Source organism: Diabrotica virgifera, chromosome 2 (genome assembly GCF_917563875.1).
Source record: "Diabrotica virgifera virgifera chromosome 2, PGI_DIABVI_V3a".
NCBI classification, from domain to species: Eukaryota; Metazoa; Arthropoda; class Insecta; order Coleoptera; family Chrysomelidae; genus Diabrotica; species Diabrotica virgifera.
The window spans coordinates 62,530,549-62,558,145 of NC_065444.1; the positions used below are offsets into that span (position 1 = coordinate 62,530,549).

General features: G+C 32.8%; 3 protein-coding genes across 5 annotated transcripts in view; all 3 read right to left on the reverse strand.

The window, feature by feature from the left end:
- The window catches only part of LOC114326260 (juvenile hormone acid O-methyltransferase-like), a 36,312-nt gene extending 14,209 nt beyond the window's left edge, over nucleotides 1-22,103 (reverse strand). Inside the window, exons 1-3 of one of the 3 annotated variants that reach the window (XM_028274573.2) lie at nucleotides 21,646-22,103; nucleotides 10,353-10,624; nucleotides 1,513-1,715 (exon numbers count right to left, since the gene is read on the reverse strand). In XM_028274573.2, coding sequence (XP_028130374.1) covers nucleotides 1,531-1,715; nucleotides 10,353-10,624; nucleotides 21,646-21,794 — 606 coding nt within the window. In that variant the 5' untranslated portion in view covers nucleotides 21,795-22,103 and the 3' untranslated portion in view covers nucleotides 1,513-1,530. Of the gene's footprint in view, nucleotides 1-1,512; nucleotides 1,716-10,352; nucleotides 10,625-19,234; nucleotides 19,636-21,645 lie in introns of those variants that run through there. The other 2 variants (XM_028274571.2, XM_028274572.2) reach the window with 2 other exon arrangements.
- Nucleotides 1-27,597, reverse strand: part of LOC114326250 (juvenile hormone acid O-methyltransferase-like) — a 164,392-nt gene that overhangs the window by 84,809 nt on the left and 51,986 nt on the right. The gene's annotated exons all lie outside the window — the stretch shown is intronic.
- LOC114326262 (juvenile hormone acid O-methyltransferase-like) overlaps nucleotides 26,430-27,597 on the reverse strand; it is a 95,890-nt gene continuing 94,722 nt past the window's right edge. The window contains exon 5 of the mRNA XM_028274574.2: nucleotides 26,430-26,632. Within this exon, the coding sequence (XP_028130375.1) occupies nucleotides 26,448-26,632 (185 nt within the window). The 3' untranslated portion in view covers nucleotides 26,430-26,447. The remainder of the gene's footprint in view (nucleotides 26,633-27,597) is intronic.

Sequence of the window (27,597 nt, forward strand, 5' to 3'; positions counted from 1 at the left end):
CGGCTTCCCATGGAGCAATTTTCTTCATTCTTTTTTTGTTCCCAAGTAACTCGAGTAGAGCCATCCAACTAACGCATTATTAAATGTCAAAGTTGCTTTTGTTTTGTTATAATAAATTAATTTATTTATTATAACAATTATTTTTAATTTGTTTAAATAAAGATTGTTTAAATAACTATCCAGCTTTCAAATGAGAACATTTGTGTGTTTTCACGTTAAAAGGTACACTTGTAGTAAGTTTATCTAAATAGATGTCAACAACTGGAAAAACATGTAGTTTTCTTTTCTTATAAATAAATTAATCTATTATAATAAAACAAAAGCAAGATTGACATTTAATAATGCGTTAGTTAGATGGCCCTACTCGAGTTACTTGGGAACAAAAAAAGAATTAAGAAAATTGCTCCATGGGAAGCCGAGAAAGTGCATTTTTTAACGTATACCGATTTTAACTTTGAGATTACATTGTCTCCAACCTAATTTTTGATTGGAATTTTGCTATTTTTGGCAATTTTCACTCGTAATATCGATAGTTTTTATTCTTCTAATAATATATGTTATGAGTATTTTAAAGATATGAAAATTGGTGTGGAGAAAGAGGACAAAAATAAAAACGTGATGGTTTGAAAATTATGATCCTAATGTTTATATCTTTGCCGTAAATGCCGGTCAACTTTGACCGGTTGTATCTCAGGTACCACTCATCACAATTAAACGTTTTTTATTTTAAAAGAAGCGTCCATCCGCTTGTTTTCCAATACCGTTTTCATGATCTAATTTAATTTAATATTTCACGAGATATTCTATTTGTTTATAAGTAAAAAAATTGTTTATAATTTTAAAATATTTCTGAGGCCGCTTAAACAGTCCAATTTCAATTCCGTATAGTGCATTAGATAGGTATAGTGTCTCTTTATACAAAAATCATAGGTATTCTTATGTATCATAATTATTGTGGTTATTACAGCGACCGTAAATTTTTAATGAACAATTCAGTTGTTGCTAAACTGTTTATTCAATTTCGATCGGATTCTGGAATTATAATCTATACGAAAGGATCTTTTATATTACAAAGTTATTTAATTATTGATAAACAATTGCTTATCTAAAATTTTAGTTAAAAATTAAAGATTTTGTTGGAAGAACCCGCATTTTCCGGGAAAATTTTTCGTCGAAGTAAATCGGGAAAAAACACGTCTCTATGCAGAATTTAATTACGGTGAATTTTTATTTGGGTGTTTTTGGTGTAAAGTAATCTTTGGAATTATAGAGCAAAAATTGAAAAAACACGATTTTCGCGCGTCATTTTGTTTATAAAAAAAGTAGCACACTATCTGCGGACTTTCCATACCTATATTATTAATATATACAATCATAAGATTCGATTCCAGTAATAAAATTGCTGGTAAATAACTTTTCCTTGTATTTTGCTAATTAGCCCAGACTAATGGTGCATTTCAATTTTTCTTGGAAAAATATTTTAGAATCTTACATATTTCAGAAAACCTAGAATTACTACTAATTTAACATTTATTCGAATTTGGTCATTACAGAAACAAATATATTAATTTTTACATATGATATTTTTTGGCCTTCTCTTTCCGTATACAATATTCGCCCACTATTTTCTACTTCTTTGTGGTAATCTATTAAGTATTCATCCCTAAGTTCTTCAGGTATCCGTGGCAACACGGTATTGCCTGCGGTAAGTACAGCTAGAAGATAATAAAACATTATTTATTTGTGATAAAGTAAATGTAATATGGAAATAACTTAAATGGAACTAACAGTATTTTGTCGACGTGTCGTATTAAGAGGCTACATCAGCGAGTCATAATATTAATTCGACAGATAGGAGCCGCACCCTTTTTTGAAAGTTCTGTGAACCTTTGGCAACGGTGAGTCGACAGTACGTGGCACTATCAAAGACGAAGGCACAATATTGTGGTAATAATAGGTGCGCTAAATGTTGCCAAATCAGTCAGTTAAGTTTGATTTCTTGTAATACATAATCGGTTTTAGTAGTTCAAATGTGACACAAAATCTAGGCATGGGATAAAAAGTTTATTTGAAGACAGTGTATTTTTTTTTGTTATTTTTAATGGCGGTACATACTCGTTTTTGTAATATTTTATTTAATTATCCAGTGATTTCCACATACTAACATATTTTTCAAATTGGGCTATGTACCGCCATTATTTACTGTATTGGGTATACAATGTGTGCCAAATAACGCGACAAAATATTCAAAATTAAAGCTGCAATTTTGAAAGGCCTTTTCCGTCTTGATTACGCGGTGATGTAGCCTCTTAGGGAATATAATAATTTAGTGTAGGAAACAGAGGTTGAACCTTGCAAAATGGACACAAGTCCGGTTTTATTTTTTTTCTGTTATATAAAGGGGTGCTTATTATAAGACTAACTTTTTCTGAAAAAATTTCGCACCGGAACCCCCCTTTTCACCCCTTTAAAGGGGGTAATTTGTGGTTTTTGCGGAACGTAGCCCTTCCTGTACCCTTTACAAAATTTTTTTTTTATAGAAATATGGAGGAGACTATATTTTCTACGATTTATTTCCCGACAGCATATGTCTATCATCCACCGTTTAGCGGGGGTGGCGCCCCAAAGTTGACAAGTTTTAAAAAAAGATGTTTTTAAAAAATATATATTTTTCCCTAACTGTAACGGAAATTAAGAAGAAATCCTGCGGCAATTATTCACAAATAATCTATTGATTTTTTGGTATAGGTTTCACTTAAGAGTAATAGCCCTATTTTTAATTACAGGGTGTTACATTTTAAAAAACCCCTTTTTATACCATCTGAACCATTTATGCTCGAGTAAAAAAACTTTCAGCGATTACCCATGTACTGGTGCTATTTACAAATTTGTATATTGCACCCCCACTTTTTCCCCGGAACCACCCCAAAAAAAAGAAGAATTAATAAATAAAGTGATTTTCTTGGAATCCTTCACACACAATGCCCTTTATTAATATGCTTCATAAATCATTTTATGCACGTTATTATTACCCATGCATGGACACGTTATTATTACCATGCAACGGTTCAGATGGTATAAAAAGGGGTTTTTTAAAATGTAACACCCTGTAATTAAAAAAAGGGCTATTACTCTTAAGTGAAACCTATACCAAAAAATCAATCAATTATTTGTGAATAATTGTCGCAGGATTTCTTCTTAATTTCCGTTACAGTTAGGGAAAAATATATATTTTTAAAAAACATCTTTTTTAAAAAGTTGTCAATTTCGGGGCGCCACCCCCGCTAAACGGTGGATGATAGACATATGCTGTCGGGAAATAAATCGTAGAAAATATAGTCCTCTTCATATTTCTATAAAAGAAATTTTTTGTAAAAGGTACAGGAAGGGCTACGTTCCGCAAAAACCACAAATTACCCCCTTTAAAGGGGTGAAAATGGGGGTTCCGGGGCGAAATTTTTTTAGAAAAAGTTAGTCTTATAATAAACACCCTTTGATATACCAGAAAAAAAATCAAACCGGACTTGTGTCCATTTTGCAAGGTTCAACCTTTGTTTCCTACACTAATTGAAAATATTGTGAAAGGTATATTCCGGTGGTGTGTGTTGACGGAATTAATTAAAAATAAGTGTAACAACGAACAGTAATATATTTATTTATTTTGGGTAAACAAGCGTGGTGTTTTGCTTATATCTCGAAAGGGTATTGTTAGGGAGAACGAGGATGTGTCTGAATCGTTCGCATGCTGTGTAGAGACTGACTCGCCGGACCACCAGGCAACTATTATGTAAACTGGTTTGCGGTTTTGCGATAATGGCCAGATGGGCCATAAATTACTGCATCTGCCTTTTAAAAGATGAGAACCTTTTTGTATTTTAAGAAGTTGACATGAAGAGTGTGGAAATCTGGCATCGTAATCAATTAATGTTTTCTTGAGAAAAACAATAATTTTATACAATCTGTTTAGGGATACATGTTCGTTTCTCGAAATCAACGGCCCTTGTTGGCATATGGTTTGTGTATTACATGTGAATTTTAAATGACTAATGTTGTTTCGTTTTGAGAAAAGTTATTAAAAATTAAAAAAATAAAATTAGCTAAAATAGTAATTAAAGCGTATCGCTATAGGTATTACACAAGAATATACCACAACAATAGTTATTTATATACCAAGTCAGTAAAGTGACTCTTTATGGAACGAGTATGATATTATGAGCAGAGCGAGCATAGCGAGCGAGGCGAATAACAGACGAGTTCGATAAAGAGTCTTTACTGACGTGATGCATACAAAATTTTATCGCCAACAATTTGATATTGGTTTTAACACTTACACACAATTTACAATTTAAAAACTTTTTAAATTTTATACGTCATAATAATTTCATGACAGTGATGACAGATAACTTTTGCAAGATGGCCGTTTTCGATTTTTAATCGATAGTTATCAATATTGAATAATTACTAAATCGGTAAAGTTTTAATTGATTTTATATGAATATAATTACAAAATACTACAGAATTTTCCTTTTTGACATAAATTTAATTATTAATATCGCCAATTGTATATAATATTTTTAATAATTAAAGTAAATAAATTTTAAATTCACTCAAATACCCGCCATTCGATTACTGCCATCGACCACTTACATTCAATCTCGGGTTAATTTGATTAATCGCGGCAGGTAAAGTAAATTTTTTCTGTCAGTACAATAAAGTGTTACTTTACTGCCGCAAATGAGGACAAATGAGTACAATAATGAATGACTTTAGTGACGGTTGGCGATAAAATTATTTTTTTGTTGTTTTGTTTTGTTGCTCATCATTTTCGAGCAGGGAACCACGTTGCCCTTTGAGCATGCGTTCTATTATATCTAACAACATCGACTTGTAGCCACCATGTTCTAGTAAAATAAGATATTTAAATCATATATTATGGGGTTACCACTTTAAATAGTGTGCTAGTTTCAAACTTCTCAGCAGAATGCACTGAAGATGTTCTGAATTAGAACGAAAACGTTTTGCAGTCCATTTGGATGACTTTTAATTAGTTTTTTAATTTTTAATATACGATTTTATACCAGAATACAAGTTGAAGTTTTTTACTTCTGTATAAGTTATTTTTTTGTTGTTGTTGATGGGTTTTGAATACTATGTTGATATTTCAGACTGATTACTTGCAATATATCACTAGAGTTCAATTTAAAAGAAGGTCTGTCGATGTTTGAGCTAGTTTATAGGTATTTATGCACGCTGTTTTTAAACATAGATATAATCTCGATATTTTATTGACCTAGTGATAGTTTTTTTCTTTCTATTGATTTTCTCTTTTAACATGGATAACTAGATCCTACTGCATTCTGCTGAGGAATTTGTGACGCATTTGGTTTTATTTGATATTAGACCTGGATCCCGCGTAAAAAAAAGTTGATTAATAGCAAGCTGAAAATTTGTTAATAGCTTAACAGTGTCCAGTCGGACAAACTTTGATGCACGGGAAGACTGGAACAGGGGAAGTTTTAATTGTGGAACATGATAAACGTGTCGTCCTGACAAGTTTATGATTGTGAAAAATAGCAAGTTGTTTTTAGGTTTATTCATTAGCCAACGTTTAAAAATATATTAAAAAATGTTTGTCCGACAAAAATGTTGGGCATTTAAACGAGTCCGACACGTAGAACATGTCACATCACAGGAAAAATGTTGGTGATAAATAGCAGTCTGATTTTTGCATGAGAGTTTAATGAAAGGTTAACAAATCAATTGGAAGTTCTGTCTTACAAAATTAATGGGAAGTTTTCGTAGTCCGACATTCTAAACATGTAAGATATAGACAAAAATGCTGGTGATAAATAGCTTTCCGACAAAAACGAAATTTAATTAAGTAAATTATGCCTTACAAAGAATGACTGTTGTCGGAAAAAAATAAGGGGTAGATTTCGTAGTCGGACAATTTAAAAAAATAATTTGTGAAATTTCAATAACGGGTGATTATTCTATGTCAAAAATATCTACAATCAATTACAATCGATATCTTTCGATTTATCTCAACATCATTTAGGTACCTCACTGTAATACATTCTCACTGGTAGATTAGGCAAAGTATGGGCCGCTCTGTGCATCGAGGTGTAACGCCAATACTATGGATTGAGTGGTCTAGCCATCTTTGTCTGTCACATGCTCGGGATCGCTTGGTTAAAAGAGATAGATATATCACCGATCGACTTTTTGCTCTGTATTCCCATTCCATGTCTACTCTTATGTCAATGAATACATTGCCATTTATGAACTGTCACTTAGTCACTTTTGACAATAATTCATAATAAATTGCAATCGTAACTTCAAATTTAAACTAATCGATTTATTTTGACAGCAAATTATTTCTAGCCATGTGACATATTACATTATATTATTTCATTTGTAGAAATTTGAGAAAAATTACGATATACAATTTTAATAAATAATTTATTTAGGTACCCTTCTTCAATCAAGCCCGTTTTAACTCAAAAAGCATTATAGCACGAAAAATTTTCACAATTATGTGGCAACTGATCCTCATTGAATTAAGGACCAAGTATTTTACGAACTTTGTAAAATGTTCGACAATTACTCAAAAATGTTCCGTCAAATTGTTTCACTTTTTCATTTGGTGGCTCAAAATTTAAACTGTTCACACTCAAAAATAGACACAAAAACACCATAGTTAAAAACTCCATAGTTAATATAAAGAGAAAGTCAGAGACCATAATATACTTTTAAATACTACTTTGTACAGTATAGAGCACAAAGTGTCACACCGACAAATGCAGCCTTCTATACATACCCATACTTCTAAGCATGTGTCATATTTACTTTTGTATGCTTATAAGCACCGAATTTTTACACTCTTCACAGTTTTCAACGTCGTTTATAGGCTATTGATTACGTATTTTAGAAAGGAACTACAACGCTAACGGGGTTTTATTGTTTCATATAGTCAATGGACCTCTAAATATGAAAAAACCGCGGAGTGCTACCATTTAAAGGGGTGCGTTTTTGAGAAAGGGGTGAATTAGTCCCTAGGCACAGGGCGAATTAGGCCGAGTTCTATGCACGTTTGGTACAAAGACGTCTACAGGTAAAATTTTCTAGGTTAAATTTACTATCAAAATATCATATTTTAAAGTCAAAAATATTTTTTTTTACAAAATTATATTCAAAAGAAAAGCAAGAAAAAAACACGAAAGGTAGCATTATTGTTTCTTGCCCCATAACTTTTTTCCACGGCGATAAAGGTATAGGCATTGCTGCACAGAAAAAAAACTTCCATCCTTTTTCTTTAAAATGGCGTTTGGTATAAGTCTCTATGATTTATAGTTTCCAAAACATGATTTTTCAAATTTCGCCACTCACAGCGATTTTGGGCTATTTTCCTTGTTACTTCGCAAACATTGTTCTGTAACTTTTTTACGCAGCATTAGGTATATGCAATGTTACATTTAGTAGGAAGAAAAGTCAATTACATTTAAAATGGTCTATCGCAGAAGGCTGTGTGACTATTTTTAAGCAAGATATGGTTTTTCAAAATTTTATACTTTTAATGATTTTTGATATATTTTACGTTTTTTTTTTTAATTTCTCATTATAACTTTTTTTATTGTATATTTAGGTATATACATTATCCAATAAAAAAGAAAGCTTATTTTCTTTAATTTAAAATGGTGTATTGCAAAAAATTCTAGGTCTAATTTTAAACAAGATATGCTTTTTCAAAGTTTGACATATACACATGCAATAGATCCCACTAAGTTGGAACCACATGGAAAACTTTTTATTATTAACTTTATGAAAAGAAGTATTATTTATAAAATGCTCTGCATAGTCTAAAACCTAAGATGTAATCATCAGATATGAAATTTTATCAATAATGTACGAGGTATGTTAAAAAATATGAATTTCGCTCAAGAGTAAAGTACCTTTATATGTCACAATATCGAAAAGTGTTATTAAGAAAAGTTATTTTGAATTAAAAATTATGTTACAATGTGCAATTATATTCTTCTAATTGAAAAAAATAAAAATATTTAAAATTTTTCTCAAATTACGGATATCCTCGGATATCCTACGGATATCTTGTTTAAAAATAGTCCTAGAGGTGTTTGCGATACACCATTTTAAAGTAAAGAAGATAAGCTTTTTTTATTCTACAATGTATATACCTAAATGTACAAGAACAAAAGTCAATGAGAAATTTAAAAAATAATAAAAAATATCAAAAATCATTAAAAGTATAAAACCTTGAAAAAGCATAACTTGTTTAAAAATAGTCGTACGACCTTACACAACAGACCATGTTAAAGGTCATTGAGTTCTCTTTCTACTAAATGTACCATTGCATATACCTAGAAATACGTAGAAAAAGTTACAGAACAATGTTTGCGAAATAATGGGGAAAATGGCTCAAAAATTCTGTGAGTGGCAAATTTTGAAAAATCCTGTTTCGGAAACTATAAATTATAGAGACTTCTACTAAACGTCATTTTAAACAGGAAGGATGGAAATTATTTTTCTCCGAAGCAATGCCTATACCTATATCCCTGTGGAAAAAAGTTATGGGGCAAAAAACAAAATTGCTTTCTTTTGTGTTTTTTTCTTGCTTTTCTTTTGAATATATTTTTGTAACAAAAAATACTTTTGACTTTAAAATATGATATTTCGATAGTAAATTTAACCTGGAACAATTTTCCTGTAGAGGTGTTTGTACCAAAAGTGAATAGAACTCACCCTAATTCACCCTGTGCCTAGGGACTAATTCACCCCTTTCTCAAAAACGCACCCATTTAAATGGTAGCACTCCGCGGTTTTTTCAAATTTATAGTTCCATTGACCATATGAGACAATAAAATTCCGTTAACGTTGTAGTTCCTTTTAGCTCTCTGATTTTGAACATAATCAATAGCCTATTACAGGGTTAAGATTTGATTATGGAAAAAAATGAATACAACGTTTTTTGTAGGAAATTTTCCATACTTTCTGATCGCATAATTAGAAAACCCTTAGATATTGCTTTCACATGTTCTATGACACTTTTTATTATGATTTTGAGAATATCTAGAACAAATTCCACCCAAAAAAATAATTTTCTTGCAATATATACATGCATTGATACTTACCTCACTGTTTTTGGAGTGTGCATGTATATACATACAAATGCAAGTATGTGAATATAAATAATAATATAAAACTAAAATAGCTTTATCAATATGCGACTAAGTCATTCTGAAAAAATGATTTTTTATTCATTTCCTTCGATTTGTCCAAACTTGTTATCCGACATATAACTTTTCGCATTACAAAATATAATTTGTTCATAAAAAAATCAAAATTAGCGTGCTATTTATCACCAGCATTTTTGTCTATATCTTACATGTTTAAAACGTCGGACTACGAAAACTTCCCATTAATTTTGTAGGACAGAACTTCCAATTGATTTTTTAACCTTTCATTAAACTCTCATGTAAAAATCGGACTGCTATTTATCACCAACATAATTCCTGTGATGTGACATGTTCTACGTGTCGGACTCGTTTAAATGCCCAACATTTTTGTCGGACAAACATTTTTTCATATATTATTAAACGTTGGCTATTGAATAAACCTAAAAACAACTTGCTATTTTTCACAATCATAAACTTGTCAGGACGACACGTTTACCATGCTCCACAATTAAAACTTCCCCTGTTCCAGTGTTCCCGTGCATCAAAGTTTGTCCGACTAGACACCGTTAAGCTATTAACAAATTTTCAGCTTGCTATAAATCAACTTTTTTTTCTTACGCGGGATGCAGATCTATATAATTAGACCCGCTTATTTGATATTTTATTTTTTACCATCTGTTCCATTGAAGACTCTACGTGAATATTTTCGCTGAACTCCATGTTCTTTTTCCCAGTCGTATTTACATATTTGTCGTATTTACATATCTATGAGATCTGTCAAATTCTATTTTTAATAATAAAGTTGATGTTCATTTATTCTAACGTTTAATGGTCTAGATGTGTCACCTAAATATGAATGTTAGCATTCACAAGGTATTTTATAAATAAAATCCTTTGTTCCTTCTTGTTCATTGTTAGGTTTAATTCATTCAAATGCTTGTTGCCTTTTTATTGTGAAAACGTCAAGATACTAGAAAAACCTAGCCTAAAATAGAATATTCTAGATAATATCATAAATAAAATTCTAGCTATCCGCCAAGTGGCACATTCAGGCAAAATCTCAGTGCCAGTTTTCAATGAATTTCCCTCTTTAAATGAAATGATCTTAATTTGATGTACCCATAGAAGACGCCTATAGTGTTATTGTTATATACTTACTTCGTAACACGTTATCGTCTTCGAAAAATACCTGGTAATCCTTTTCGAAATCTAAAGTGTACGATTTGAACCCTGCAGCATCAATATCTTTTTTATACGATTCTTCTACGTTGTCACTGTAGTAATGGGGAGATAGCATATGTCCATACCTTGACCATTTTGAATACTGGAAAAGGTTGTGGAAAGCATCATCTATCGGTAAGCGTTCTACGAACGATACAACTGCTTGACCTCCTGGCTTGAGCATTTTGTTGATGTTAATGAATCCTTGTCTAAAATAATAAAATAAATTATACTAAATTTACAATCAAGATGCAGTAGAAATAAACAAACCAGGACACGTTAAATGCTACTAAGAGCACTCCCGAATCATAATTTACAATGTATAAACTTTGGAGATCATGATTTGGGATTTACAATGTATATAACTTGTAAATTATGATTCGAGAGTGCTCCAGTAGCATTTAACGTATCTTGGTTTGTTTATTTCTACTGCGCATCTTGATTGTAAAAGTATAGATACGAACATATATCTAAGTGTAGAAACACAGTGGAGCAACATAGTAAGAACAAAAAAAAATGTTTTTCAGGATGCGATGTGCGTAGCTATGTGCCTGGCGATGTTCGATGCTCCACTATGTCTCTACACTAAAGGTATTGCGCTAAAGGATGTCACAAAGATCATTTTAGTTTGACAACTTTTTTTTCTTTGTTATTCAAGAATCGGAACTTTTGTCGATACATTTTAGAGAGAATAAAATAATTTCCATCATAATCAATCATATTTAGTTAAATTGGGGGGAAGGCGCAAAATCTTGGTCCAATGCTGCTTAAATGCATTAATTTTTTTCGAATCCTGAAAAACTAATACGTATTTTAAAAAAATTCAAACGCAGAATAAAAGATTTTTTTATTTAGCTAATGCCTCGACAACTAATGGCCATTGGCGTTGTAGGTACGATGAATTTTTGCAGTTAAGTACCTAGTGTCATGTGTAGTGTGTGTGTTGAGTAAGTGTCTTGTTACTTTGCAAAGTCGACTTCATTGTCTTTGCAAAGAGACTCTAATTGTATCCGAACGTCTGCGGTCCCTCTGGTGAGTACCGATCCCACAGAATAAAAGATTACCTGCATTATTACCTAGGAATAAACGGAAAGTTTTGCCGAAAGTCCCTGAGAATAAACAAAAAGTTTATTTTGAATGAAATATTTGAAATTAAAAATCGCACCAAATTTTCTCTTTTTTTTTCACCCCTGTAATTCGTTAAAATAAACATTATGTGTAAAAGTTTTCAGGGACTTTTGGCTCGCGGTAATAATGTAATCTTTCATTATATGCATTTAGATAGCATTGGACTAAGATTTTGCGACTATCCCTTAATCATATTCGTTCTTTCAAATCTAAAATTAATAAGAGTTGGCTAATGAACTAAAGGAAACATTGCAGTACAACAAAAAATGGTAGTACAAACAAAAGAAATATAGTATAGTTTAAGTAAGAGATAATAGTAGGATGCTTTCAGAGCGCAAAGTTTAAATAAAATATATACAAAATTCTAGGTGGATCGGTCAAGTAGTTTTTGAGTTACAATATAGGTCTTTGAAAAAAGCAGTTTTGAGAAAAACGCGTTTAAAGATTTGTCAACTTTTATTTTTAATTTATTTTTTGTCTGTCATGTAAGTCATGATATAAGTGATGTACACCGGAATATGTTTTTGAATCGCCGAGTAATTTACAAAAAAGGATGGGAGCCGCTGTTGAACGTTTCTTACTGCGCTCAAGCGCGCTGGCGCGAACTTGCTGCAAAGCGAGTGGAAGGTAGGGTGGTAGGTAAATAGGGTGTTTTTTTGTTATTGGCATACACATTAGTGATTCAGCCAGTTACAAGTTACATGTTTTAGCCCTAACTAACCTATATAATTCTAACTACCCTAAGCGAATATCAGAAAGAAAAATCACAACAACACAAGCCTAGGCCACGGATAAGCTAGGTAAATTTACACAAGGTTAGACATATGTAGGTGTCAAAAACTAACTAAACCCTAAGCTACTATTATATTACAATTTTACAATTTGTGAGAAAGTCATTGAGTAACCTAAATATTTCTTCCGATCCCAAAGTTATCAAATACTGTATATATTTTTTTTTATTAACTCCTCGAGAGATCTGCAATCTGCCTATTAGGCAATAAGCGTTTTTTCTGACAATGAAGCTGATGACATGTAGAGTATTATTCCAATGAATAATCTCTTTTAAATATATCTAAACCTAAGTTAAACATTGTTAGTATAATTTTACAATAATTTGCCTTAAAAAACTAAACTAAAGTCTGTGTGATATTGATAGATCGGATGGCAGTAAACGTTTTAGCCCACGGATTTCATTGGCATCGCGCACGTTTAGTTGGGCCGCTAACCGATTCGGGTGCACTGACACTTTTTCACTATAGTTGACACTAAAACGATGTATGGCATCTTTGATGGATTCTAAAGGGATATCATGCTGAATGATTTCGTTACTGACGTAGTAGGGAGCATCAATAATAGTTCGTAGTACTTTATTTTGGAACCTCTGCAAGATGGATATGTTGGAGTTGCTAGCAGTTCCCCACAGCTGAATGTCGTAGGTCCACACAGGTTTTAAGATTGTTTTGTATAATAATATTTTATTGCCTATGGAGAGTTTTGATCTGCGACCGATGAGCCAATACATGTTTCTTAATTTGAGGTCAAGTTGCTTGCGCTTAGTGAATATGTGTTTTGTCCAAGTCAGTCGTCTCTCCAGGTGCATTCCGAGGTATTTGGCGCTATCAGATTGTGGAAGTTGACAATCAATAAATTGAACAGGTGGGCACGTTTCTCTGCGGAGGGTAAATGTCACATTTGTTGATTTCAATCCATTTGCTTTAATACGCCATCTTTTTAACCAGTTTTGGATCTTGTTTAGACTAGTTTGCAGGTTCCTATTGGCTGATGTTGGGTCAGTGTGGGACGCCAAAATGGCTGTATCATCGGCAAATGTCGCAACAGTGGTAAGTCGTGTTGATGGCTAAATACTGTATATTAACAGGAGATTGCAATCCCAACGTTAAAAATCTATTATATAATTTATTTGATTCTTGTATATTTTTATTGTATCCAAAAAATAAATGGTCAAAGTCACCTTTCACGCCACAATGTTCACAATTTTCAGATTCAATTATTTTCAACTAAATGTGAAGGATAACATGCATGACCAAATTTCATTCTGATTCTATTCGTGATGTACTTCCTTGGCACATAAAGTTCTTTATGCCAATATTCTTTGGGGAGAACCAGTTGACTACTGTTGTATCTATTGGGGTTTGTAAGACAGTATTCCTTTCATGCATAGTTCCATCTATTAAGGACGTTATTTTTAGACATCCTTAGAACTTCTGCAACGCATATATCATAATTAGCTTCAGTTTCTACGAAAATGCTCTCCTTTGCCAAAAGATCAACAGTCTCATTATCTTTAATCCCAATGTGTGCTTTCACCCAAATGAATTTTATATATCTTCCAACCCTTCTTAAACTGAAAATGTTTTTTCTGATTAAAGTTATGAAAGTGTTGCTTTGTGTTTTTGGTATATCAATTTTTTTAATCGCTTGTAATACCGATAGCGAATCTGAAAAAATTAAAACACGTTTAAAATTGGATTCGGTAAACAGAAGTAAAGCTTCATAAATCGCAACAGCTTCAGCGCAAAAGATTGAAAAAAATTCCTGCAGTTTGAATCGTTTTTTGTTACCTTCTTTGGGTGCGTAGTAAGCTCCTCCAGTACCTTCCTCATTTTTAGATGATTCAGTAAAAACTATTAAGGCTTCAGCATTGTCAGAAAATAAGCTATTGATTTTAATACCGTTGACTAAAGGGTGATCACTGTAGTTCATAGTGTTCTACTACAACCTCCATAAAAAAAGAATCATAATGTTCGAGTAATGTCATCCAAACACTGTATATGGTTGTTAATGAAGTTATTGTTTTGGAATGCCTCACATAAGGGCGGTAAATTCTTTTTTGCCAAAATCTGTTGGTTAGGGTGAATTCATTAATTTTCTAATATCAGAAAACAATTTATGATTTTGATTCTTGGTTTTTATAAAGAATTTGTCACTCAAATATGTTCTTCTCTACTGTGGTGGTAATTCAATAGCTTCTGCAAACAACGCTTCAACCGGAGTGGATCTTATTGCACCTAGACATACTCGAAGGAAGCAATTGATCGTTACGTTTATTTTCTTTAACAAATTGTTGCTGGCAGATCCATATAATATGCTGGCGTAGTCTATGATCGACCTTATAAGATCTAAAGAACAATAAACTTGTCTTTACGTCTGCTCCTCACCATACTTTAATTGTAGATTTTAAAAAATTTAGACGCTTTTGACATCTTTCCAGCATGTACTCAATATGAAGTTTCCACGTTAATTTCCTGTCCAGTATCACCCCCAGATATTTTACACTTTGTTTGTATGGGAATGTATACGTATATACCGAAATACTCTCTAATCTTGCTAAATTATGCCTTGTAAAGATTGAGATAGCAGATTTGTTCGCTGAAAGCTCAAATCCGTTATATAAAAACCATTCTCTTAAGCGAGAGAAAATATTTTCTAATGCGTTGTTAATTTGCTCATACTTCTTAACTTCCCAATAGAAGCAGAAATCATCAGCATATTTAATAACTTTAAAAGGCATATTTTCGGTTGATGTGTTGTGTATATCAGCAGTGTACATATTGAATAAAATGGGACTGAGAACTGACCCTTGAGGAAATTGTTTTGTCATTCAAATTAATTCTACTGTCAAGTTTTATGTGAATAAAAGCCTAATTTTGTAAAAGGCATTTTTGCTACAATTTTATTCACATAAATATACCAAATATACAATGGAGAAGTACTTTAGACCTGATAAACTAGAGGCTGATCCAAATTCCCAAACTGCCGCCAAAGAATTTAAACACGGGTACGAAACATTTAAGAGTTTTTTGGAAAGCAATAAATCTACAGAAAAGTACATGCTTTTAATCAATTTTGTCTCACGCAAAAACATACATTTCTGCTATCAAAATTTTGGAAGAATTGTATATTAAACCTACAAATGAGATTTACGCAAGACATATTCTAGCTACAAGAAAACAACAAATAAACGAATCTATAGATCAGTATGCACAACAGTTAAAGCTTTCGGCTAAAAATTGTAATTTTAAAGCAGTTTCTTCAGAAGAAAATAAAAATGACTATATCCGTGATGCTTTTATTAATGGTCTCGTTCAATCTAATATACGTCAAAGATTACTAGAGTTTAGTTCTTTATCTTTGGACGAAGCATTATCTAAATCTAGATCTTTAGAAGATTCTCAAAAACAATCTGATACATATAATGCATCATTAAATAATATAGCATCTTGTAGTCATCCCAATTCAGAACAAACTACTTTAGCTTCTGTTCAAACAAAACCTGGTCAGACTTGTTATTTTTGTGGACATCTAAGACATCCTCGATCTGTATGTCCAGCAAGGGCTGCGATTTGCCAAAACTGTCATAAAATTGGACACTGGTTTAAAATGTGCATGCAATCAAAGAAAAGTCAAACGAGATCAACTTATGCATCTACAATGGTAATCGCTTCTTCAATGGAAAAACCTCAATCGCTTTCAAAATGTATAGCCAAAGTAACAGTTAACCAAATTGATGCCAACGCTTTAATAGACACTGGAAGCTCAGATACTTTTTTAGATCATGAATTCGCTATTGAAAATAAGCTTAAAATTTTTCCAATACAAGGGGTCCAAGTTTCTATGGCATCTATGTCATTCTCAGCTAATATTCAAGGCTATTGTTTAATAAACATTCAGATTGATAAAGAAAAATATGATCAAACAAAAGTTTTAGGTTTATCCAATCTTTGTACAGATGTGATTTTGGGTCAAGATATTATGAAACAACATGAAAGCTTAGAAGTTAAATTTGGAGGACCAAGAAGACCTCTTAAGATATGCTGTCTTACTGAAGCTAAAATTAAGCCACCTTCGTTGTTTGCCAATTTAACAGAAAATTGTCACCCTATTGCTACTAAATCTCGCAGGCATTCATAGGAAGATGAAGAATTTATTAAAGAAGAAATAAAACGTCTCCTTAAAGAAGAAATTATTGAAGAAAGCAAATCACCTTGGAGGGCCCAAGTGTTGGTAACTAAAAACGAAAATCATAAACGTCGGATGGTAGTTGATTACTCTCAAACAGTACTAAATAGATTCACATTACTTGATGCTTATCCGTTGCCGAATATTGATTCACTGGTGTCTAAGATATCAAAATATAAAATTTTTAGCTCAATTGATTTAAAATACGCATATCATCAAATACCAATTTACGAATCTGACAAACCATTTACAGCTTTCGAGGCAAGTGGATGCCTTTACCAATTCCGTCGTATTCCTTTTGGGGTTACCAATGGAGTATCATGTTTTCAGAGAGCCATTGATTCTATCATAAAAAAAGAAAATCTACAAGGTGTTTACGCTTATTTAGATGATGTAACAGTTGGTGGTAAGGATCAAGATAGACATGATTTAAATTTACAGAATTTTTTAAATGCTGTTAAAAAATATGGGTTAACTTTAAATCAAAATAAATGTCACTACAATCAAAAAATTATAACTATTTTGGGATATACAATAGAAAACTCTACAATGAAACCTGATCCAGACAGATTGAAGCCTTTACTAAATTTACCAGTTCCGAATGATTCTAAAAGTCTTCAGAGGGCACTTGGAATGTTTTCACATTACTCAAAATGGGTTAATAATTTTTCAGCAAAAATTAGAGGTCTTATAGATTGCAAGAAATTTCCATTAGGTCCGGACTTGGTATTTGCTTTTGAGGAATTGAGAACTGATATAGCTAATGCACTTGTATGGACAATTGATGAAAAAGAAATTCTCATTGTTGAAACTGATGCTTCTGAATTTGCTATTGCTGCCACTCTGAGTCAATCTGGAAGACCCGTTGCTTTTTTCTCACGTACCCTTACAGATTCTGAACGAAAACCTTCTGCAATTGAAAAAGAAGCATATGTTTGCGTTGAAGCATTGAAAAAATGGAGACACTATGTTTTAGGAAGACAATTCAAACTAATCACAGATCAAAAATCAGTTTCGTTCATGTTTAATACAAACCATACAAGTAAAATCAAAAATGAAAAAATTTTGCGTTGGCGTTTGGAGCTTTCTTGTTTTAAATATGATATTATCTATCGTCCAGGAAAGGCTAATGATGCAGCTGATGCACTATCAAGAATATGCAATAATATAAATAATACAAGCAAGTTATATCAATTACATTCAGATTTATCGCATCCTGGGATTACTCGTATGCACCATTTTGTAAAAATTCGAAATTTACCTTATTCTTTAGATGAAATTAAACACGTAATTACGTCTTGTCCAATCTGTGCAGAAATCAAACCCAGATTTTATAAGAAAGAAGATGAAACACATTTAATTAAATCAACAGCTCCGTTCGAAAGATTGAACATTGACTTTAAAGGTCCAATACCCAGTTCTTCTAGAAATTCTTATATGCTTACAATCATTGATGAATTTTCAAGATTTCCATGGGCTTTTCCATGCTCAGATAGATGTAGTCAGACAGTAATTGAATGTTTGAATCAACTGTTTTGTTTATATGGAATGCCGGCATATATACATTCTGACAGGGGAACTAGCTTTACTTCACAAGAATTTATTAATTATCTACACTCTAAAGGAATATCTTCAAGTAGAACAACACCATATAACCCTGGAGGAAATGGTCAAGTCGAAAGATACAATGGAGTTATATGGAAAGCAGTGAATCTAGCATTGAAAACCAGAAATTTAGACATCACTAAATGGGAGACTGTTCTACCAGAGGCTCTGCACTCTATAAGAAGTTTACTGTGTACAGCAACCAATTGTACACCTCATGAACGTTTGTTTACGTATCAGCGAAGATCAACTAGCGGAACTTCTATTCCATCATGGCTTAAAGATTCAGACAAAGTATTACTAAGAAAATTTGTACGAAAAAGTAAGTTTGATCCTTTAGTTGAAGAGGTTGATCTTTTAGAAGCCAATTCAGATTACGCCCTAATACAGTATCCAAACGGAAAGAAAAGTACAGTTTCAACGAAGCATTTAGCTCCTAGATGTGACCTGAAATTATTGAATCAAGATAACGATGAACATGAAAATGAAAGCCCAAATAATACACTAGAGAATTCCACTACTGAATCAATACCAGAGGACATAGAAAATGTATCTATTCAAGAACCGAATCAAGTACCTGATGATAATCATGAACCAAGATTGGAAAATTCAGATTTTCAATCTAGCCGTAAATCAGCTAGAACTAAAAATACACCAAGATATTTGCAAGATTTTGTTCAAAAATAGGGTCGGGTGAATGTAGTATAATTTAGTATTCTTTTGTCATTGTTTATTTTATTGATTAATTGTTTTGTCATTCAAATTAATTCTACTGTCAAGTTTTATGTGAATAAAAGCCTAATTTTGTAAAAGGCATTTTTACTACAGGGGACATGTTAAAACTGATAATACAAGGAAAGATAAAGAGGAGAAAGGAGTATAGGAAGAAGGAGAATGTTATGGTTGAACAATTTAAGGGACTGATTTAAATGCAGTTCTATAGAACTCTTTCGAGCTGCGTGTGCGGTAGATAGAGTAAAGATAGTGATGATGATAACCAACCTCGGATTGAGAGACGGCACTTAAACAAGTAGTAACGAGAGTGGCAGTATCAAGAGAAAGGTCATACCTTTTATTGAAAAACACACTAAAAAGAAAACTCTTACCTTGGATTCGGTAACATGTGCATCACAAAAATGCTAATAATGTGATCAAACTTGTTTTTGAGTTCGTCTTGAAGCTTAATTGTACCTATATCATGTTGCATGATCTTACTTCTGGGTATATTTAGATTTTTCTTCATATATTCTACCATATCAGGTGATACATCAGTCAGAACATACTCTTTGTAATCTTTGGGTAATTCTGGTAGCACTGAGGTGACTGAAGTATTTCCATCTGCTGCGCCAAACTCAAGAATACTTTCGTTATTTTTCCATTTTAGTAGATGTCTACATTTCTGGAATGTATTCTGTGCTACTCTTTGAGTAAAACAGTTGCCCTTTACCCATAACTCAGGAATCATTTTTTTGAGATCACTGTAAACTGTTGTCTCGTGGCAAACAATTATTTTTGATTGAAGCAAAACTACTATTATTTGTTGTTTGTTGTAACGGAAGTCGTTTCTGTGTTCTTATCAAAATTTATGTAAAAAAGATTAGGGACAAAAACCCGAATTCTCTGAACGAAATATTGTATAAACTAAAAAGCAAAGTAAGATTTCAACCCAATAGAAACATTAATAATATTGAAAAATATCCTACAACCTTATCCTAGACAAATACAACCTTATCCCAGAGACTAGACGCAATACCATCAGAAGCGAAGTCGAACGGGAGATTCATAATAATGTAGTAATTGAAGATCAAGTCCCTGTTGAAGTTCATGAGCGGATTCCTGAGCTTACCGTATAAATTGGTCACATCCTGTGTAGCCCGGCGTATCTACCAACACTGTGCACTGAACAATATCATAGAGCCTCAACAGAAAGGATGCGCTAAGGGTTCCATGGGTTGCAAACAACAACTAATCATCGACTCAGTCATTTCTAATCAAGCATATTCCAAAAAGAGGAACCTATTTACTGCCTTCATTGATTACAAGAAGGCCTTTGACTCAGTGCCGCATGGCATATAGAATGGCTTATAGATATATTGAGAATATATAAAGTCGATGATAATATAGTGACCTTTTTACAGCATATAATGACGGAGTGGAAGAGTAGAATTCACCTTCAAATACCTAGTGAAAATAACATCGAAACTGAAAATATCGCAATCAGCAGGGGCGTGTAAATTCCTTAAGTCCACTGTGGTTCTGTCTGGCTATGAACCCACTATCTCGGCTATTGAACTCCAATGACGCAGGTTTTAGCATCAAAAATAACAACAATGTGGTGGCGAAACTTAATCATCTGTTGTATATGGATGATTTGAAATTAATGGCTTCCACTCGAAACCAACTAGATGAGATGCTAAGAACTGTAGAATCCTTTTCAAATGACATTAGTATGCATTTCGGACTAGACAAGTGCCGTGTTTTAAATATAGTCAGAGGAAAAGTACAGCCCGGACGATTCGATATGCAAAATGGCTAGAACATCGAGGCCATGGGTGAAAACGATATGTCTAAATATCTTGCAGTGAAGCAAAGCGCGGAAAATTGACCATAAGCAAATGAAAACTGAGATAACTGCGGAGTTTACACGAAGGGTAAAACAGCTGCTTCGTTCACACCTTAACAGTAGAAATTTGTTTAAGGCACTAAACAGTGTTTAGTAAACACCTACGCATGTTCCGCGCTTAGTTTGATCTTTGAGGTTGATCTTTTAGAAGCCAATTCAGATTACGTCCTAATACAGTATCCAAACGGAAAGAAAAGTACAGTTTCAACGAAGCATTTAGCTCCTAGAGGTGACCTGAAATTATTGAATCAAGATAACGATGAAGATGAAAATGAAAGTCCAAATAATACACTAGAGAATTCCACTACTGAGTCAATACCAGAGGACATAGAAAATGTATCTATTCAAGAACCGAATCAAGTACCTGATGATAATCATGAACCAAGATTGGAAAATTCAGATTTTCAATCTAGCCGTAAATCAGCTAGAACTAAAAATACACCAAGATATTTGCAAGATTTTGTTTAAAAATAGGGTCGGGTGAATGTAGTATAATTTAGTATTCTTTTGTCATTGTTTATTTTATTGATTAATTGTTTTGTCATTCAAATTAATTCTACTGTCAAGTTTTATGTGAATAAAAGCCTAATTTTGTAAAAGGCATTTTTACTACAGGGGACATGTTAAAACTGATAATACAAGGAAAGATAAAGAGGAGAAAGGAGTATAGGAAGAAGGAGAATGTTATGGTTGAAAAATTTAAGGGACTGATTTGAATGCAGTTCTATAGAACTCTTTCGAGCTGCGTGCGCGGTAGATAGAGTAAAGATAGTGATGATGATAACCAACCTCGGATTGAGAGACGGCACTTAAACAAGAAGTAACGAGAGTGGCAGTATCAAGAGAAAGGTCATACCTTTTATTGAAAAACACAGTAAAAAAGAAAACTCTTACCTTGGATTCGGTAACATGTGCATCACAAAAATGCTAATAATATGATCAAACTTGTTTTTGAGTTCGTCTTGAAGCTTAATTGTACCTATATCATGTTGCATGATCTTACTTCTGGGTATATTTAGATTTTTCTTCATATATTCTACCATATCAGGTGATACATCAGTCAGAACATACTCTTTGTAATCTTTGGGTAATTCTGGTAGCACTGAGGTGACTGAAGTATTTCCATCTGCTTCGCCAAACTTAAGAATACTTTCGTTATTTTTCCATTTTAGTAGATGTCTACATTTCTGGAATGTATTCTGTGCTACTATTTGAGTAAAACAGTTGCTCTTTACCCATAACTCAGGAATCTTTTTTTTGAAATAACTTGTGAACTGTTGTCTCGTCACAATTTAATTTTTAACTGCTTAACAAAACAGCTAATATTTGTTTGTTGTAAAGTAAGTCGTTCTTGTGTTCTTATAAAAAATTATGTAAAAAAGATTAGTGACAAAAACCCGAATTCTCTGAACGAAATAATTTATAAACTAATTTGAATATAAACGTCAGCATTTAAATACTTATAAATGTTGAAAGTTGTTTGTGTATTAGGCCTGGATTCCGCTTACCAAAAAAAGTTGATTAATAGCAAACTGAAAATTTGTTAATAGCTTAACGATGTCTAGTCGGACAAACTTTGATATACGGGAACACTGGAACAGGGTTTAGTTGTGGAACAGTTTAAAAATTTGGAACGTCAGATTACGAAAAAGAAATTAGGCTAACTACACCAAAAGAAGTACTTGAAGAAATAAGGGAAAATATTAATCCGAAGAAAGCTCCGGGCTATGATCTAATTACGGGTGAGCTGTTGAAAAATCTTCCCCGAAGAGCTATCGTAAAATTAACAAACCTCTTTAACGGTGCATTCAGATTAAAATATGTACCAATGATATGGAAGATGGCGGAAGTCATTATGATTCCTAAACCAGGAAAACCAGCACATGAGGTTTCGTCATACAGACCGATATCTCTGCTTCTTGTAATATCGAAGCTGTTTGAGAAACTGGTCCTTAAGCGAATAAAACCAATTATTGAAGCAAGGAATTTGATACCGACACATCAATTCGGATTTAGAAATAAGCATTCAACAATTGACCAGGTGCACAGAATCACAAATGTTATCGAAAGATCCCTAGAAGAAAAGAAAGTCTGTTCAACTGTACTTCTTGATGCTGCACAGGCTTTTGATAAAGTCTGGCATGAAGGTTTAACATACAAACTAAAATGTTTTTTACCTATACAGTACTCAAAACTTTTACAGTCATACATAAAAGGACGACATTTTAGAATTAAGCAAGACGACTGTTTTTCAGACTTAAAAGAAATTAGAGCAGGTGTTCCACAAGGCAGTGTGTTGGGTCCGGTCCTATACCTACTATACACGTGTGATATACCTGTAATGGAAAACAACACAGTTGCCACCTTTGCTGATGATACAGCTATTGAAGCAGTAGGGACGACAAGTGAAGAGGCGACCAACAAGGTCCAAATAGCAGTTAACCAAATCTATAAGTGGACCCAAAAATGGAGAATCAGGCTAAGTGAAGCTAAATCTGTCCATGTTAATTTCACCAACAAAAAAATACAATATATACCAGTTATAATCAGCAATATCCAAGTACCATATGCAGATACTGCTAAGTATTTGGGTATAACATTAGATGCAAAACTACGCTGGAAGGTGCACGTTAAGAAAAAAAGGGAAGAACTAAATATAAGATATAAAAAAATGTATTGGCTAATTGGAAGAAACTCCACACTGTCGATGCATAATAAGTTACTAATTTACAAACAAATATTGAGACCTGTATGGACTTATGGATGCCCACTATGGGGGTGTACTAGACCAAGTAATATAACAGTAATACAAAGATTCCAGAACAAAATACTAAGAAATATTGTAGATGCTCCTTGGTATGTTACAAACAGTGATCTCCATAAGGACCTAGGAATGGAAACTGTGGAAATAATCATCAAGAAGATGGCAGGAAGTCACGAGCAACGACTTCACATGCACGAGAATATTGAGGCAATCCAGCTCCTCGATACTACTGGGCAAGTTAGAAGACTGAAGAGGACAAAACCTTATGAACTAGTTTAAGTGATAGGTGATAGTGAAAAGCAGAGCATAGTGCTTGTGCGCGTTAGTGTGTATGCTAGAATAGTGCACTATCTTGTTAGGTTAGATAAGAGACGCTATGGGGCAAGCTCTTAATTTTAAGGAACAGTAATAATTTAGGTTAGATTAAAATTGCTCATTGGTCAAGTATGACCAGATTGTAATTGTAATAATCATCATCGTAGTGATGATTATGGAAAAAAAAATTTTGGTAATAACAGTTTTTTTACAAAAGCTTATACACACACCGGCAAAATTAGCCGAACACCTTAAAAATGGGACATATTTGATGTCTCGAATTTCTTAAACCTGTTGTCCGATTTGAGTGATTCTTTTAGTATGTTATAGCCTTATTTTTTAACAATATTGCTGTAATAATATTGTTGCCAGACAGGTAAATGTTATTTTATACCGGGTGTTACAATCATACTGTCTTTTTTTCTTAAAGTTCGGAACACCCTGTGGAATATTCTAGCATATATAAAATATTAAAATTAAAACTTGGTTGTAGACTTAGGCTTTCTTAACATTTTATTTTTTGATTCATTTGCTTATGTTGGAAAATAAAAAAGTTATGTGCTTTAACAACTAGCCATGTTTTTTAGCAATAAATCCTCATAGTAGGGGAGGAAAGTATGCTGAATTTGAAGTTACTCTACCGTTATGGGGACCTATTGGATTGTGAAGAGTGGGTGCTAAAACCAAAAAAAGTTAAGTTAAGTTTTCCATAAAGTGTGGGACTCTCCACTTTTAATTTAATTTTCCATTTCCACCAATCGTTTTTTCCGATTATAGCGCCATCTATCCATAAATGGAAAAAATGTTGCGAATAAAAGTTGCTTATTTTTACGTCAAGGATCCAAATCTGCAATAAAAATTGGGGGATCCTATTTAAGATTTTAAAGTAACCCCCCACCGCACCTCCATGGGGGTCGTGTTTGGTGCCATTCGATAGATTTTTGAAAAATATTGAATAGGTGTATTTTGCAGTTTTACGATCTGATGTTCATTTCGTGAAATATCGCAGGGTTCGTATTTAAAATTTTTAATTTACACCCCACCCCTCTCCGTGGGGTGTCACGAGCCCCCACGGAGGTGGGGTGGGGGATTTAATTTAAAATCTCTAATACAAGCCCCCAATTTTTATTGCAGATTTGGATTCTTTACGTAAAAATAAGCAATTTTTATTCGACATATTTTTTCGAATTATGGATAGATAGCGCTATCTATAATCGGAGAAAAATGATTGTTTCAAATGGAAAATTAAACTTAAAAAATGAAAAGTCCCCCACTTTATTGAAAACTTAACTTAACCTTTTTCTGGTTTTAGCACATACTCTTCACAATCCAATAGGTCCCCATATCGCTCGAGTAACTGCAAATTTAGTATACTTTCCTCCCCTTCTATGAGGATTTATTGATGAAAAACATGGATAGTTGTTAACGCACATAACTTTTTTATTATCTCACATAAGTAAACTAATCAAATAGGAAAATGTTAAGAAAGCCTAAGTCTACAATTGGGTATTAAATTTAATATTTTACATATGCTAGAATATTCCACAGCGTGTTCCAAACTTTAAGAAAAAAACACAGTATGATTGGTACACCCGGTATAAAATGATATTTACCTGTCTAGCAACAATATTACTACAACTATATTCTTAAATAATAAGGCTATAATATACTAAAAGAATCATCCAAATCGGACCAGGGGTTTAGGAAATTCGAGACATCAAACATGTCCCATTTTTAAGGTGTTCGGCTAATTTTGCCGGTGTGTGTAGTTTTTGAGTAATACGTGAAAAACAGCTTTAAAACATGCATTTTTTTTAAGAAAAAATAAAATTTTTGATATTTAATAACTCAAAAAGTATTGAATTATGTTAATAACTTTATATAACAAATTTTGCTTAGAAGTTGCTCCTCTATCGATTTTTGGTATTTTATTTATTAAGCAAAATTTCACCCCCCGATTGGCATCCACCCCCAGGGTAAAAGCGCAAGTTGGCATAATGTCACCTTTGTTCCTTGAAGTATCTTCTAACTACTCACCAATTTTCAACGAAATCGGAGGTGAAAACCTTCAGTGACTCCACTAATAATAATTAACAGGTCAGAGACTGATTTGATAAATAAAGCAGTTAAAAATGATAAATTGATTGGACCTGAGATATTTAGATTACCTATACAATTTTGATAATAATTCTTTGGTAGAATTTTCATGTTTTAAACATTCGAAGAATATATGATTTAAATCTCCCAGGGGGTGTTAATACATTAACAGAAGGGATTTTCTAATATTCCTATTTTAAAAAGAAGTGAAGGATTTAGGAAGATGTGATTTTCCTAAACTGGCGAAAACGTCAGATGAGGAACGTTCTTAGGCATTGGTGTGTACAAAAAGGTGGGTACAATCGCCAAATTATTGTTTTGGGGGTTATACACACTTTATTAACAAATTATTGTTCTTAAATTTATTCTTTTGAGAACGATTTCTGGAGTGGAAATCGAAACGTTAAGTATTTTTATGTAATTGTCATTACATAAAAAAATTAAGGGTTCCGTAGGGTTCCAAAATTTTGGAACCCTACGACAAATTTTATACAAACTGGAATTAATATAAATTAAATATTTATTCGTATTTGTCCATTACAGTAATAAATAAATTCGCTTTTGTGTATGTCTTTTGTTTGCCATCTCTTTCCATCGATAATATGTGACCTCCACTTTCGATTTCTTTAATATAATCCCTCAGGTATTCATCTCTCAGTTCTTCAGGTATCCTTGGAAGTATGATATTGACTGAGACATATCCAGCTGGAAAATAAATAGGTATTACATATTTGTAACAAAGTTGAAATGTAACAAAATATGTTATGTATATGTTATAGTCAAAGCCCGAATTTCAGGCACTCCTAGGTTTGACTAGGCAATCCTCAGGTCTGACTGACGGTCTTAGTCAAAGCCCGAAATAAATTACAGTTTCGGCCTTGGACTAGTCAAACCTAGGAGAGACTAAGTTGGTCAGGCAAAGGTCGAAATTTAATTTTATGAAATCGGGGTTTGACTAGTCAAACCCCGATCAACTATTTAAATGTCGTAATTTGTTAGATTAGGTTTAATAAAACGTCATTTTTTAATTTAAATGTTTATTATTTTTATATTGTTTTAATTAAAATAAAACAATTAGTGTTTATTCTCACATGTTGAGGCACTATGGCATTTAGAGTTGCAAAATACGTTAGACCTTTTACTCTTACCTAATTTTGAAAAACATTTCTTATTGCAGTATCATTTATAAACCCTCCAAATTTAGAATCTTTTGTACTAATTTCTCTTAGAAACAGCTTAACGCCTGGAATATCTTCGAAATTAAGAAAAAAATTCGCGTTGCATTCTCTTAATTTGATTTCTTGAAAAAAAGTGTGTTTATTGTTCCGTATTTCGTACCAACTCTATATAAACCGTCAATTGTTTTATCTTGTATAATACCCAAAATATTTCGAGCATCTCCTTTGGCTGTATCATAGCTGGGGATAGGTTTTGTTAAAGTTTTTCCGATCGAAAGTGGAGGAATTTTTTTTCACTTACTTAATTGTTTTATAGCATTAGTCTGAGCATGAAGACCTTCAATCACTTTTCGTTTATTTCTTTTAATCGTTTCTGTCTGTGCACAACGCATGCATGTAACTTTTCTTTCAAAATGTTGATAGTATGCACCAAGTGTGCTGTCAGCACACAGAACATATACCAACTGATTACAAATTATACACGTATGAGCT